The sequence below is a fragment of the Cydia strobilella genome, chromosome 6 (assembly GCF_947568885.1).
Source record: "Cydia strobilella chromosome 6, ilCydStro3.1, whole genome shotgun sequence".
NCBI lineage: Eukaryota > Metazoa > Arthropoda > Insecta > Lepidoptera > Tortricidae > Cydia > Cydia strobilella.
Window position 1 is genome coordinate 20,548,028 of NC_086046.1, and position 14,575 is coordinate 20,562,602.

The 14,575-nt window shown below is 36.5% G+C and overlaps 1 protein-coding gene and 1 long non-coding RNA gene across 11 annotated transcripts in view; one reads left to right on the top strand and one right to left on the bottom strand.

The window, feature by feature from the left end:
- The window catches only part of LOC134742286 (uncharacterized), a 529,938-nt gene extending 515,657 nt beyond the window's left edge, over window positions 1-14,281 (bottom strand). Inside the window, exon 1 of the long non-coding RNA XR_010127927.1 lies at window positions 14,210-14,281. This is a non-coding gene — a long non-coding RNA (uncharacterized LOC134742286). The remainder of the gene's footprint in view (window positions 1-14,209) is intronic.
- LOC134742269 (disintegrin and metalloproteinase domain-containing protein 11) overlaps window positions 1-14,575 on the top strand; it is a 784,213-nt gene that overhangs the window by 573,765 nt on the left and 195,873 nt on the right. For all 10 annotated transcript variants that reach the window (XM_063675307.1, XM_063675303.1, XM_063675305.1 and 7 more), the window contains one exon: window positions 3,914-3,983. In XM_063675307.1, coding sequence (XP_063531377.1) covers window positions 3,914-3,983 — 70 coding nt within the window. The remainder of the gene's footprint in view (window positions 1-3,913; window positions 3,984-14,575) is intronic.

Here is a 14,575-nt window from a genome sequence, read left to right on the forward strand (position 1 = left end):
GGTTCGGATAAACCTATTTCATATGCATCACGCACACTAAACAGTAGCGAACAAAACTACAGCACAATCGAACGGGAATTGTTAGCAATCGTATATGCAACCCGCTATTTTCGCCCTTATTTATTTGGCCGTAAGTTCAAAATAGTAACAGACCACAAACCTTTGCAATGGATGATGAATCTCAAAGAACCAAATGCAAGAATAACCCGATGGAGTCTGCAACTGTCAGAGTATGATTTCACAGTAATATACAAAAAAGGCAAATCAAATACAAACGCGGACGCCTTATCACGTATAGAAATACATAACGAAGTTAGCTCCATAATAGCAAATTCACCCGAAATACCTAATATCCACGAATTAGAGAGCGGACCGACCGAAACAAACCACACTAGTGACGAGAGTCCCATCTTAGAAATTCCAATTTCCGATGAGCCACTAAATAAGTTTACTAGGCAAATAGTTATCCGCATTCTCGATCGTAAATCACGTATATCTGATACTGTAACAAAACCATTCGAGACACATTTAAGAACATATATTGAGGTCTACGAAGGAAATTTGGAACAGGAATTAGTCAACTTAATTACTAAGCATGTTAATCCTAAATACCGCACCGCAATATTAGTTCAACCTATAGAAAAAATGTATTCTATAGTTCCTATAATTCAAAAAACTTTTCAAAATTCATCCATGAAATTAATATTAGTAAAATCAGAAATAGAAAACATCAACGGTTACGAAAGACAACAAGAAAAAATTCGGAATTACCACGAAGGCAAAACAAACCACCGTGGTATAAATGAATCATACTTAGCATTGTCACATAAACATTTCTGGCCGAAAATGCGCGACAGCATTTCCAAGTACATAAATGAGTGTATTGTTTGCGGACAAGCAAAATACGAACGTAATCCAACTCATCCACAATTCCAGGTAGTGCCGCCTGCAAGTAAACCTTTCGAAATCATACATGCTGACACTTTGACCGTTGAAAATACTAAATACTTGACAATAATAGACTCTTTTACTAAATATGCGCAGGCATATCGATTACCAGATGGTACAGCACTTAGTATAGTGAAAGCTCTATTAAACTATTGTACGCATCATGGGTTACCTTTAACCTTGATAACGGACCAAGGCACCGAGTTCTCAAACCAATTATTAGCCGAATTTGTAAGAGTTCACAAAGTAAACCACCATAAAATCGCAGCTAACGCACCAAACGAGAATGGATTATTAGAAAGATTCCACTCAACTATCCTAGAACATTTAAGGATACTTAAATTGAAAAATCGGGACCAACATTCTAAACATTTAATTCCTTACGCTTTGTTAGCATACAACAGTTCAATACATAGTTTAACAAAATGTAGGCCCTTTGATTTAATTACTGGACATTTTGACCCACGAGACCCGATCGACATAGACACAACGGAACTATTAATACAAAACTACATAAACGAGCATCGAAATAAAATGAAAACTGTATACGATCTTGTACATAATACTTCTTTGACCCAGCGAGAATCTAACATGGAGAGAATAAATAGAAATAGAGACCCGACAATTGACTATTCCCCCGACCAAGAGATATATATACGGAACCCTACAGCAGACAGACAAAAGCTAGCTCCTAGATACACGCACGACAAGGTCACAGAAAACTTACCTGTTCATATATACACTTCAAAAAAACGAGGCCCCGTCCCAAAGTCCCGACTTAAAAAAGTTTGTAAATCTCAATTGTTACAGGCCCCTACTACTGACGTGGACCTGCATCAACCTGGCCCTAGCTCAAGAGATCCGACTTGAAAGCTATGAAAATGGACCCGGACTCGTACCATTTAAAATGGGACCCACCAAAGTTGTATCTCATTTTCACACATTTTTACAAAGTATCGACATTGACAACCTCCAAAACAACATTGACCTAATCAGAGCCCAACTTACTAATGCAAGTAATTCTTTAACAAACAATTCCTTTAATTTCTTTAAATTTCATATAAAATATTTGTATTCTAAGCTTGAAAAGGCTTCGGCGCAGTTGAGTACTTTTTCTAGCAAAAGGGTACGTCGAGGGCTCATAAATCCACTAGGTTCAGTCATAAAAAGTATAAGCGGTAACTTAGATTATAATGATGCCATAAAGTATGATCACGCCATTAAAATGCTCAGAAATAATGAAGGTAAAATATCCAAAACAGTTAATGAGCACATAAGCTTATGTAAAAATTGGATTCTTGAACAAAACAAAATTTTATCTACATTGTCTAGCAATCAGCGAACTTTAAATAATGGACTATTGAACTTGAAAAACAGCACCATTCAATCATTAGAATATGCACACTTAACGCAATTGTTCAGCATTATTAATGAAAACGTCAATGACTTGTATTTAGAATTATTACGCATAGAAAATATATTAGCTTTTAGTAGACTAAGTTACGTGCACCACTCGATTTTAAGCGTTAATGCACTTAAACAAATGATTAAAACATTACACGAAATCTATGGAAAGGATCAAATTTTAGATTTAGATATAAGGGAATATTATAATTTTATTAATATAGGTTCTTATTTTTCTAAGAATAACTTAGTAGTTGTCCTAAAGGTACCAATTACTTACCAAGGCTCATTCGATTTGTACAAGTTATGTCCTTTACCAAAAAAAACCGGCGAATCCTTATCCCTCCATATCCTTTCATAGCAACCAACTCTGTAGAATATGTGTACACGGAGGCAGAATGCCCCAAATCTGGCGACTGGTACATCTGCGAACAAAAACTCAGCCATCAAATACGCACTGACCAAGACTGTATCCAGAAACTCATTCACTCTCAGGAGATAGATGAAACGTGTGTAACCACGCCTATCTCTCTGACAAAGGAGGCTCTGCTAGAGCTGGACGATCAACATTACGCCATAACTTTCCCGCTTCCCACCAAAATTAAAACCAGCTGCCAACAGGAACAACATATTATATTAAAAGGAAGCTACGTCGCGACCATACCACAACATTGCTCTATAAGGTCTCCACATTTCACAATAATAAATATAAACAACAAGATTCGCGGCCAACCACTGAAAATAATGTCAATACCACTGGAAAGTAAACACGAAAATTCAAACGCTATCCTGAAAATGAGCTCCATCAACTTAAAGAACCTCGAGGCTATTGAACAAAAGCTGTCCATGGAGAAACCGATCGAAATTAACGAAGTCTTATCCCCAAGTTTCTACCATACTACAATACCCTTATACCTTATCATACTACTCGGAGCAAGCGCAACAGCCTTTATAGTATATCGGAGATATCGAGCTACCACAAAAATTAACATAAATAAACCAGAAGAATTAGAGCTACAGAAAGCCGCAACATTCGCAGTAAACCTAGCAAATAGATGCTCTACTTAGAGGGGAGGTGTTACGCACGCACCTCGCACACTGCACCACGGCACGGCTACGTCATCGATATACGTCACAGCGTCGCGTCACCTGCACTGCATCACGCCTGCGTATGCGCCCACGTCAGCACGTTACGTTGCAGCCACCCCGCGGCCGCGCCGCGGATCATCGATATTGGGCAATCGTCCCAACCGTGTTAATAAAACGGAAGTGCAAGCTCACTCCGGGCCTTTTTGACACCTAACATCGGGTCTTAGGACAACTCGTTAGATTAAGATATAAATGTAATCTTTTAATTAAATCTCTTGCATTCTAAGTACGCACTTGTAATTTATCTCCTCCACTGCTGCCTCCCTATATAATTAGGCTGTTACTGAACCGGTGAGCTCCATCTTAGGCCCTGTCTTCACTTTCCATCAGGTGTGACTAGGGCCAATCGCCGATCAGTTTATAAAAAAAAAAAATGTTATTTAAACACTAACTTTTTTTCTTTTGTCCACAGGCAACTGCTAGCACCTAACCTGAAACAAACACACTTCCTGTCCAACGGCGTTGAAACTGAAATAAGACAAGTAAGTCAATTAACTAATCATGTGTTTTCATTCAATCATTCACAAGCCTTCGGGAAATTGTCATATACTTGGAAATTTTGACCCATTCCACCGTGACCGGATAGCCGAGCGGTTTCAGGCACCTGTCCGGTAAACGGGGGACGCTGGTTCGATTCCAGCTCTGGACACTTGGAGGCTTTGGTCATTTTTTCCTTCGTATATGATATGACATTTATTTCAGTTTAATATGTTACTCTTCGAAGGCCGCAAAAATATGTGACACGCTCTTATGGCTCCACAAATAAGATCGTGTTAGATATTTTTGCGGTCTTCGTTGTGTAAGATATTATTGCAGGTACATATACGGTGTTTCCTGTAACAGGAGCAATAAATTAAACTGGAGGCTGTACTCCTCAAACTGACCAACACTTATTCAGCAACTTTTTAAAATTATGAAATTTTTAGATTATAACTTTTTTCATACTAATTAAATATTATTTCAATGTACGCTGCCATCTGTGTTTGACGTTGCTTATCACCCTTAAAACATTACAAATTTTGCATTATATTTCGTCTTAGAATAAACTTTAAAGTGAAATGAAAATCAAAACACGTTATTTTTAAAAGTTGCTAAACAAATGTTGGTCAGTTTGAGGAGTACAGTCTCCAGTTTAATTTAATGCTCCTGTTACAGGAAACACCCGGTATTAAGTTATTAAACTTGCTACATAAATGAGGGCTCTTCTTAAGTTCTTCTTTTCAAAATATTGTCTTCGGTTACCGCGATAGTTACTCATGAAAGTCATGAAATAAAACTATGAAAACGGATTATATCGCGTATAAATTCAATATACGCGATATAATCCGTTTTCATAGTTTTATTTCTTTTGTTCAATTTTACAAAAATGAACACATGAAAAGATCATATAAAAATGTATTCACATCTTTCGTCATTTCATTTATAAGGTATTTTTCATAACATGCCTTCTTTTCACAGTTTTTCATATTCTTTAATATACCCGTACGTGTTTCCTAACTTTATGCCTGCAGTATATTTTTTACACACAACTTTCATTCCTATTAAACTATAACAGTAAATGCACAAGTCTTCAGAACAATTTCGCCTTTTACCTTCCACACGGTATACTTACAAGAGTGAATCTCTACATAGCAGTATCGTAAAGCGCCATCTAGCTCGATTTATGCAGAAACTTTTAATCGTGGGCAACAAAACTCTTGCACCGAGATTAAGTGCTGTAAATAGATTGCTTCCCGGCAAAGTGGAAAGAAAACTGCAGTTTAGATAAAATACTATGAGCAAACCTCTAGCAGTTAGTGGGGTTGTACAGATTTTATAACCGCACTAGTTTACAAGAACACTGAACTTAGCTACAGCCTTAAATAAAGGTTCTTTGGCATATTTTCCTACTAATCCAATAAAAAAATCACTAAAATATTTGTGATCAAATATCAATAAGAATAAATATAACAACATTTTCTTTATTACTTTACAGGCTGTCCCAAAAATATGTTGATAACTAATTTTTAGAATAATTTTTCCTTTAAAAAAATCAAAACTACAATAATTTTACTGAAACATAAAGTAGGTATAGGTATTATCTTCAAAATATTCTCCTTTAGCTTTGATACACAATTTTTTTTTATATTGAAAATATAACAAGAATTACAATATTGTAAGTACCTTAATCTAATGTTTCGCCAAACTGTGAAGCAGTTTGTTGGCGGTGCGCTCTAAAATAATCTTCAACTAAATATGTACACTAATACAATACTATGAAAACGGATTATATCGCGTATATTGAATTTATACTGCATCCCGACGTTTTAAACCCTTTACAGTACATATGGTGCTACTTTCTCGCACGTAAAGAGCACTTTTCGTGCATATGTCGGAAGTTTAAAGGTCCATATGCACTGTAAAACGTTGTACGATACACGTGCGAATAGGTAATTCGCAACTCCCTGCGGTCGTATTTTAATTTATCACCACTCGTTTCGAATTTCCTCTTTTCCGCACTTGTATCGTAAATAACTATTACAGCGTTCGTGGTCAACGGGTGAATGAAGAAAAGCTACAATGAGCAAAAATACCCACATACAAAAATAATGGACCATAATCCATACTAATATTATAAATGCGAAAGTCTATCTGTCTGTCTGTCTGTCTGTGTGTTCCCTCTTCACGCTTAAACCGCTGAACCGATTTAGATGAAATTTGGTATAGAAATAGGTTGAGTCCCTGAGAAGGACATAGGATAGTTTTTATCCCGAAAATCATCCCTTAAGAAAGTAAAAAGCGGGGTGGTATTGAGATAATTAATGAAGTGTCTGCTAGTTTGTGTGCATAATATGCTCAAATTGAATAATTGCTATAAGATTTTCTCCAGGCGCTATTCTTACTCTAGCTGGGGTTACTAAGTCCACGCAGACGAAGTCGCGGGCAAAAGCTAGTAAACTATAAACTTTAAGGCTGGTTGTACATGCAAAATCGGTTCATGAGGCTAGTTATACAATACAACTACAATTTTCAAGTAAAGATATACGCGACAAAGCCGTTTTCATAGTTTTATTTCATGAGTAACTATCGCGGTTACCGAATGCAATATTAGGTACACTAAAAATTAAGTAACCAGTTAAGTATAGCATTAGAAACATACTTATACGTAGGTATCTTAAATCTGTCTTGCGAGACAGTATCAGCTGACCATGCGTAGATCCTATCTCGTCGAGATAAGGTCTACGTTCAGTAATAATACAAATTGCAAACGTTTTTTAAAATTATCATCAATATGATGCACAGTAAAAAAACTGTCAACATATTTTTAAGCCACCCTGTAATGGTAGCTTTATCTGTTTACAAATTCAATGTCTATGGAAAATAGAAAACTGATTTCAACGTCAAACCTCCGTACCTAGAGTTAGACCAATGCAGTGCTAGTTTTATTTTAAACGTAAATCTTTTTATGAAATTATGATAAATGCTTGCACTGCGTATGCTATCAAAATCGTTGCGTTGCGTGGAAGCGAGACAACTACGACAAGCTCAGCCGCGACAGATTGATTTGAGATTGGTCTAACTCTACCTAATTTGTTCCTCCCAAAATACTGCAAGTTGCTCTTTAAAAATTTGGGTGTTCCACTCAACTTGGATGTTTCACACAACTTTGGTGTTCCACGCAACTTGGGTGTTCCACATAACTTTCCTTTAGAACATGATAACAATCTACATATAAATTTAGGAACTTATATTGAAATAAAGAAATATAGAATATTGAAATTCGCACAGGTAAGTGCTTGAAAGTTTAAACATTATTCATGCAAAATGTAAATACGCACAGCACGGCGAGGTACAGAAAATTGCACAAAGAACTGGCGGAGCTCAAACATAACATGCATATTTACTCAAGGAACTAGCTGTTTGCAATAAAATTCAAAATGCTTCGTTGATCACTTAGTAGTAGATTGAGCATTTAAGACAACCCGCGCTTGTAGACGGCTCGCGTCGAATGATGTTTCTTCAAGTCTCATATGAATAGAATAGAATAGAATAGAATAGAATAGATATAATTTATTCGTTAGCACACACAAATAGAAAGAATATAGATAGAATATTTTTTTGGGATTAATTAAAAAAATAATTGTATAAATGTGTTTTAAGTGCCGTATTTTTATGTTATGATACATTTGCAAATAAAATAAAAAACTAAACTTCCAAAAAAGGTCTACAAACATTTTACGTGACAGCTACGCCATACAAAAATGAACTGTCACACTTTCGACACGAAAGGTAAGTAAGCGCATATATTCGCTCCCATAGTAATTAAGTATAGGACCATCTAAAGTGGGGGTGGACAGGACACATGCTGAGATGCAAATTAAACAAATGGAGAAAACAAGTTACCCTATGGTTCCCAAGAGACGGAAGTAGAAAACAAAGACGTCCAAAAACAAGATTATATAGATGATATCCACTTAACCTTGGGGCCAGGGCTCGGAACCGGTATTTTTTTAAAACTCCGAAATAGCCCAATATTTAGAATTTTTTTATGCTCATTACGTAGGACTGAATCATGTATTTAGAAAACAATTTTGCATTATTAAAACGTCCCATTAAAAATGAAATTATAAACAAAAGAACGAAAAAGAACGTAATAATACCGGTTTCCGACCCCTGCTTGGGGCCTTACTGATCCAGAGTTGCGGAGGACAGAGTACAGTGGAGAAGGTTGGAGGAGGCCTATACCAAAATGCACACCGAACTGCGGGATATTTCATAGTTTACAAAAATAAATGATAATATCAATTTAATAACCGTTGTACCCAAGGATCGGAAATAAATGGCTATAATAAAAAAATAAGTATAAGAGTGCGAACGCTCATCTTGCATCCACTTTGATCTGTGCATGCGTAAATGAAAGATTACATCAAAAGTTAGTTTCAACAGTAAATATAAGCTGTTTTAGTATACCTACAAATTTGTGACACGAAGTGATGCGGTGGTATTCGGACTTTATTAGTATGCCTGATGAGGAATCGAGCTTTCAAATAGGTTTCATAATGCGGGATTTATAGGAGGTAGTCTATTCACTTGGCATCACTTGCAATATCGGAATAATGAAGAAATATGGACTGAGCATAGGAGGACCTGACACTGTTAGTAAGAATAATAGTGTAGTATAAATATAAACTATGGGGCAATATAAACTATTGTAGGAAAATAAACAGATACTAAAAGATATTTAAAACGAAATTAACGCTAAAAATTAAATTAATGCATTAATAGCTAGTGAAAACATTGTTATGGCAGGTGCCCGGACGTTTTTGCAATAAGTAACCAAGTCTCATTGTCCACCCAAACTTCAATTCATAGACCGTTTATACTGTTCACTTTTTCTACTTTTTTTTTAATAAGCCCGTGAAATCCAAGGAGATACAAATAATAAATATGCTTACGCAGAAGGATTTTTCTCATACGGTTTTTCTTGCCCCCAAGTTTTAAGTTTCTCTTACCCCCTTTTATTTGCATTTGACATTTATTTCAGGTCAGCATTTTCGCATCTTCTTATCCTACCTTTCTGCGCGCCTGCCTTTGTTAATTACAATTACGCCCTAAATTAATATTTATAAGGTAATATAATAACGGCTAATACGGCGACGGTTCAAAAGCGTAAGTAATTGAAATTAAACGAGGATCCTTCTCATTATTACTTGTATACATTTTCCATTAGATATTATAATTAATTTGTACCTACTCAAGTATATTGAAAATCAAAATAATATATGTATCCCTACTTTTAATTAGAAGATTTAATTGCAGTGCTAACGTCGAGTTTCGTAGAAATGTTTCTGAATTTTCTTAATGATCGTTTGTGATTATTATATTTTTGAGATTTAAAATTAACTTCAATATTAAAATACACTGAGATATTTGTGGGTAGAGTGGGGAGCAATGAAACGCACTCATACCGATGCACAGCTGGTTTATTACTGACTTATGTATGTGTAATGTATCGGGATGCGCGCGCGCACACATAGACATGCATACGTACATATCAACTCCTCCCGACTTAATTTGGGAATCAGGGAACAATTACAACAAATTACTTAATTACTTGCTAAACCTTATAATTAATTTTCTTAAGCCTAGGTCTTAAGTTACATCCAGGCTGAGGAGCAGGCGATGAGCCCGACGAGACTTCCTCACTATTGTCTTGCACCGGTTGCTCAGAATGCTCCGATCATTCAACTACCTGATCATTTTCGCTCGCACTCATAGGAGTCTCGGTCTCAGTCAGTCGGTTCTTTTGCCTAAACAATTAAAATCAAAGTGTACAAAAATGCTTTTCCACATCCGTATATACTTATTCGTTAATACTATTTCCCATATAAGTAGTTACATTTTAAATTTCGCACCTTTTTCTATTGACAAATTGGTTTGCTAAATTACATACTGTAAACATTAATTAGAAAAGCTAAAACGTTGATTAGTTATTTACGTATATTATTTTGCGAAATGTGTCTGGTAATGCGACTACAGAAAAGGCTGCATTTGCATAGCTTTGAAAACCATTCCCGGAAACATAGATACTAAAAAGATGCAATTTAATACTTTGAATAGAAATCTTAACCAGTTCACTTAAAAGTCTTGTTAAGTATGCTTCAGTTAAAGCGGTTACAGTCAAGTGTCCTCATCTCCGTTTTCAAAACATTTATTTTTCGCAACATTGTGTTGTGAAGTCTCGTGTGGCGGATATTTTCGCCGTCATGCTGCGAACTTGGACGATTTTATTCAGTGCACATTTTCTTAGTTATATAAAGTAGCTACTTGAATACTTTTCGATAAAAATAGACGGTTAATTTTACATTTACGTGATCGTGGAAGGTTGAAAGAATAATAACTAAAATAGAAATAAGTAGGTATTCTGTATGTGAACGTTTTTTTATTCATTTAGGGCAGATTTTAAGCAATTACTGTACCTACACCGATGGTCTTATTTAGATACGAGTACCTATAGCTAATATTGTGGCATTCTGTAGCCTGCTGAGTTTGATTATGGATGATTTTTAATGTGAATCCTTAAATCATGGCTTTAGGAAGCAGGTATTTAACTTACAATTTAGGTAGATGAGACTTTATATCTAATTTCTTAAACTAATTCGATCAAACCAATCTTAAACAGATTTCACTCAAAATTAAACGGCACCTGATACTCAAACCTAAATTCAATTTTTCATAAACCTTCACCCGAACCTGAAACGTATCCAATAATTAAAAGTTTATCCATCGCTCATTGCAGACCTGTCTTCCTGTCCTCCGGCCAATCATTCCGGACGTCGATAGAACTTGGCCAATTCATTAGCAAGACAATTAAAGTATTGAGAAGGCCCTAATTGAGTTTCGTGAAAATTTTCGTATCAGAACTTGGCTTAAGAACTCCCCGATTAAGATGGCCGATGCGCTGGTCTGATTGTTTTTCAATAACTCCGCGATTATGGGCTTTAACTGGGATTATTACAGCCAAGTTTGGGACGATCGAGATGCGAGTTTCATTAGGTTGATTGTCTTTTTGGTTCGCTGTCGCTGGTCTTTTCGGTTTTCTTAAGATACGTTTCGGAGGTTGTTTTTGATTATATAGGCGTGGGGTCGAAATCTCTTAATTGGGTTTCTGGGGAAATGCCCGGGCTCCAGAGATTGCAACCGGATCTAATCTTTGCTACCATAGAAGGTAAACGGAACTTTTTAAGTCAGCATCAAAAGTAGCGTATCAGGGGATTCAGGGGGCCTACCGCGAATACCGAAGTTTGCAAATTTCGGGCATCTTCCGCTTTTACTTCAATTAAGGCGTAATTGCTTGAAATTTACTTCAATTTTTGCGGTTATAGTCCAGACTATGCGTCAAACGTATCTAAATACCAATCTCTGATATTTATCTCTTTAGAAATATGACTATAACAGGAATCGGCAACCTTTTAGCAGCCAAGGGCCACATAGGGGTTAACGAAATTGGCGCGGGCCGCACTTTGTTCATATTTATGACTTAATCAGGTATTGTCGTTTGTCAAAATTACATACAAAATAGCCAAGGAGGCTCGCGGGCCGCCAGTTGCCGGCGCCTGCTCTATAATATAGAACAATGAAACTTCAACAAAAAAACTTCCGTGAGACACAGACATATTAAACAATATTAAAGCTGACCCGCTTCTTCACGTACTTTAAGTCGAAAAACGTTCGACATGTCTCACTCCGTACCAAGGAGTGTCAACAGGAGCTTGCGTTGGTGCACCGGCGCGGCGCAGACTGCGGGCCGCCGCCCTCCGCGCCCGATGACACGGCGCGGGCGCCGCGGCGGCAGGGACGGTGAAACATGTCGAGCGTTTTTCGATTTAAAATACGTGAATGACCCGTTTTAATATATTGTATTTAACAATGAAACTGTTGCAGATACTTTTGAAAGCGACTCAAAGTCGCAACATATTATGTCTCCATTTGGAAAGTATTCAAGGGAGGCAAATACTTTTTCACCACACCAGCTGGTAAAGGCTGTCTTGATTGTTCAAAAGCTGATGAGAAAGTTGCATTTTATCCACATGTGGGGCAAAGTAATCAAATACAAGTTTTGAGTAGTTTCCTTATGTTGGCTGATAGAATTGACTTAAATGATGACTCGAAATGATATCTAATAACATTCATTTTGAATTGATTTGCTTTGATTTTGTTTGATATTTTACAGTTAGTATTTTCCTTGTGTTGGTGTGGTGAAAATTTTTGTGTTTCACTCGGTGGCAAAATTTGTTTACCCTCGTGCCTTGAAACCCTCGCAACGCTCAGGGTTCAATTTCCTTTTGAATCTCGCTTGCTCTGGTATCAATATTAGCACGAAATGTTAAACAACAATTTTGCCCCCTTGTAAAACAAATAACCATTGTTGACGCGTTGTTTCATCCGCTACTATTCACGTAGTCATGCTTTTCGTTTAAATTTTTGCATGGCCACGCATAACTTTTTACAGAGTCAGAATCAGAATCAGAAATTATTTATTTGCATTGATACAGTATGGAGATGTTCCAATACACATGCAAGCGTGCAATATTTATCAGTTTTTTTTTGTATGTGGGTGTTTTTGAACTTTGTAGTTTTTCCTCAGTCACCCGTTAATCACGAACGCTGTAAAGGTTTCGAAACGTCAGGATGTATTATAAATTCAACATACGCGATATAATCCGTTTTCATAGTTTTATTTCATGGGTTTTTTTATTAAGTTAATTATTTTCTTGGTCGAAATTTGCCACACACACATTTTATTCCAGTATTTATCCTCCAAATTTACCTTAGCGCTATCCCATCTCCATGGCACCGCAGTGAAGGCTGGTTCGGCTGCCAATTCGGCCGAGCTCCTCAAGCGGCGCAAGTATGTAACCATAAATAGTGGTTGCATATTTGAGCCGTTTGGGGTTGAAACTATGGGGCCTTGGGGGGAAAGTGCCCATAGAGTTTTTAAGGAATGTAGCCGCAGGTTAGTAGAATTGACGCGTGACCAGAGGGCTGGTTCATATCTAGCACAGCGGATCAGCATTGCCATACAACGTGGCAATGCTGCCAGCCTTCTGGGCACGCTGCCAATAGACTGTACTGATTTGGGGCAAATTTTTTATTTATAGTTTATTTTTAAGTTTAGTTTTTAATTTTAGTTTTTAAAATTTAATTGATTTTGCTCAGAAATACGAGTATATCCTCCAAATTATTTTATTTATTTTAATTCTTTTCTTGTTCGAAATTTTCCACACATACATTTTATTCCAGTATTTATCCTCCAAATGTACAGGACGGTAATTGCAATTTACTAAAGTGTGACAAAAGTAGTACTACCATAAACTCAAACTCAAACTCAAAATATTCTTTATTCAAATAGGCCTAGCAACAAGTACTTTTAAATTGTCAAGTTTTAAATATTACCTTAATCTAAATATCAGAGCAATTTATTGATGCAGTTATTATTATTCTTAAAACATTGAATTATTTTAGATATGTCTAACTTAACATAGTCCATACGTCAAACCCTACCCTACCTTCTTCTAAAGCAGATCGATTGCGACAACTTTAATTAAACCGGCTAAGTCTGCCGGTTTTAATTGCAAGCCCACAGTTTTTTTGCAAACAAAATGATGGTCCAGATTAAAAGTTTTATTCTCAAAGTAACTGCAGTGCGGCAGCGTTTGTCCATTTTTTTAGTCCGGTGTTATTTGAGGTTTCGTTCTGCGAATCCCGAGATTGGAACTTTACGCTATAATTCTACGAAAATGCGTCAAAATTGTTAACGATCACCGTACAAAGACATTTTGGAAATTAGAATTCGGAATCTTTCCTAGTTCCATAAGAATTCAAAATTCAATTTGAATTTGTCCATTTAGAAGGATATCGGAACTCCTTAGGCTAAAGCTGACTTGAATGGTCACTACAATGGTGGTCACCATAACTTGAAACTAAGTCTTTGCTTACGGTGGCGTCGTTGATCGGATCGGCACTTTCCCGAATGAAGGTTGAGGGAGGCGATGGCTGAGATCCGTGTCATACTCGTGAACGGGTGCTGTTTATCGAGACCGGTATGTTTAAGCTTACATGGGCTACATTTTATGTTATAAGTTAGATATAAGTATGTAACTTTACTTTTGAGTGGCATTAACGTGAAACACTTCATTCGGTTCTAGTCTGTTTGTCTTTTAATTACTTATTTTTTGTGTTAATTACTTATATAAGAATTCAAGTCTTGGAGACCCTGTACATATCTAAGTATAATATATAAATAAATATTATAGGACATTCTTACACAAATTGACTAAGTCCCACGGTAAGCTCAAGAAGGCTTGTGTTGTGGGTACTCAACAACGATATATATAATACTTATACAAATACTTATACATACATAGAAACGTCCATGACTCAGGAACAAATATCTGTGCTCATCATCACACAAATAAATACCCTTACCGGGATTCGAACCCAGGACCATCGGCTTCACAGGCAGGGTCACTACCCACTAGGCCAGACCGGTCGTCAACCATATATGTTTTATCTCTGACACTTAGACTTTTAC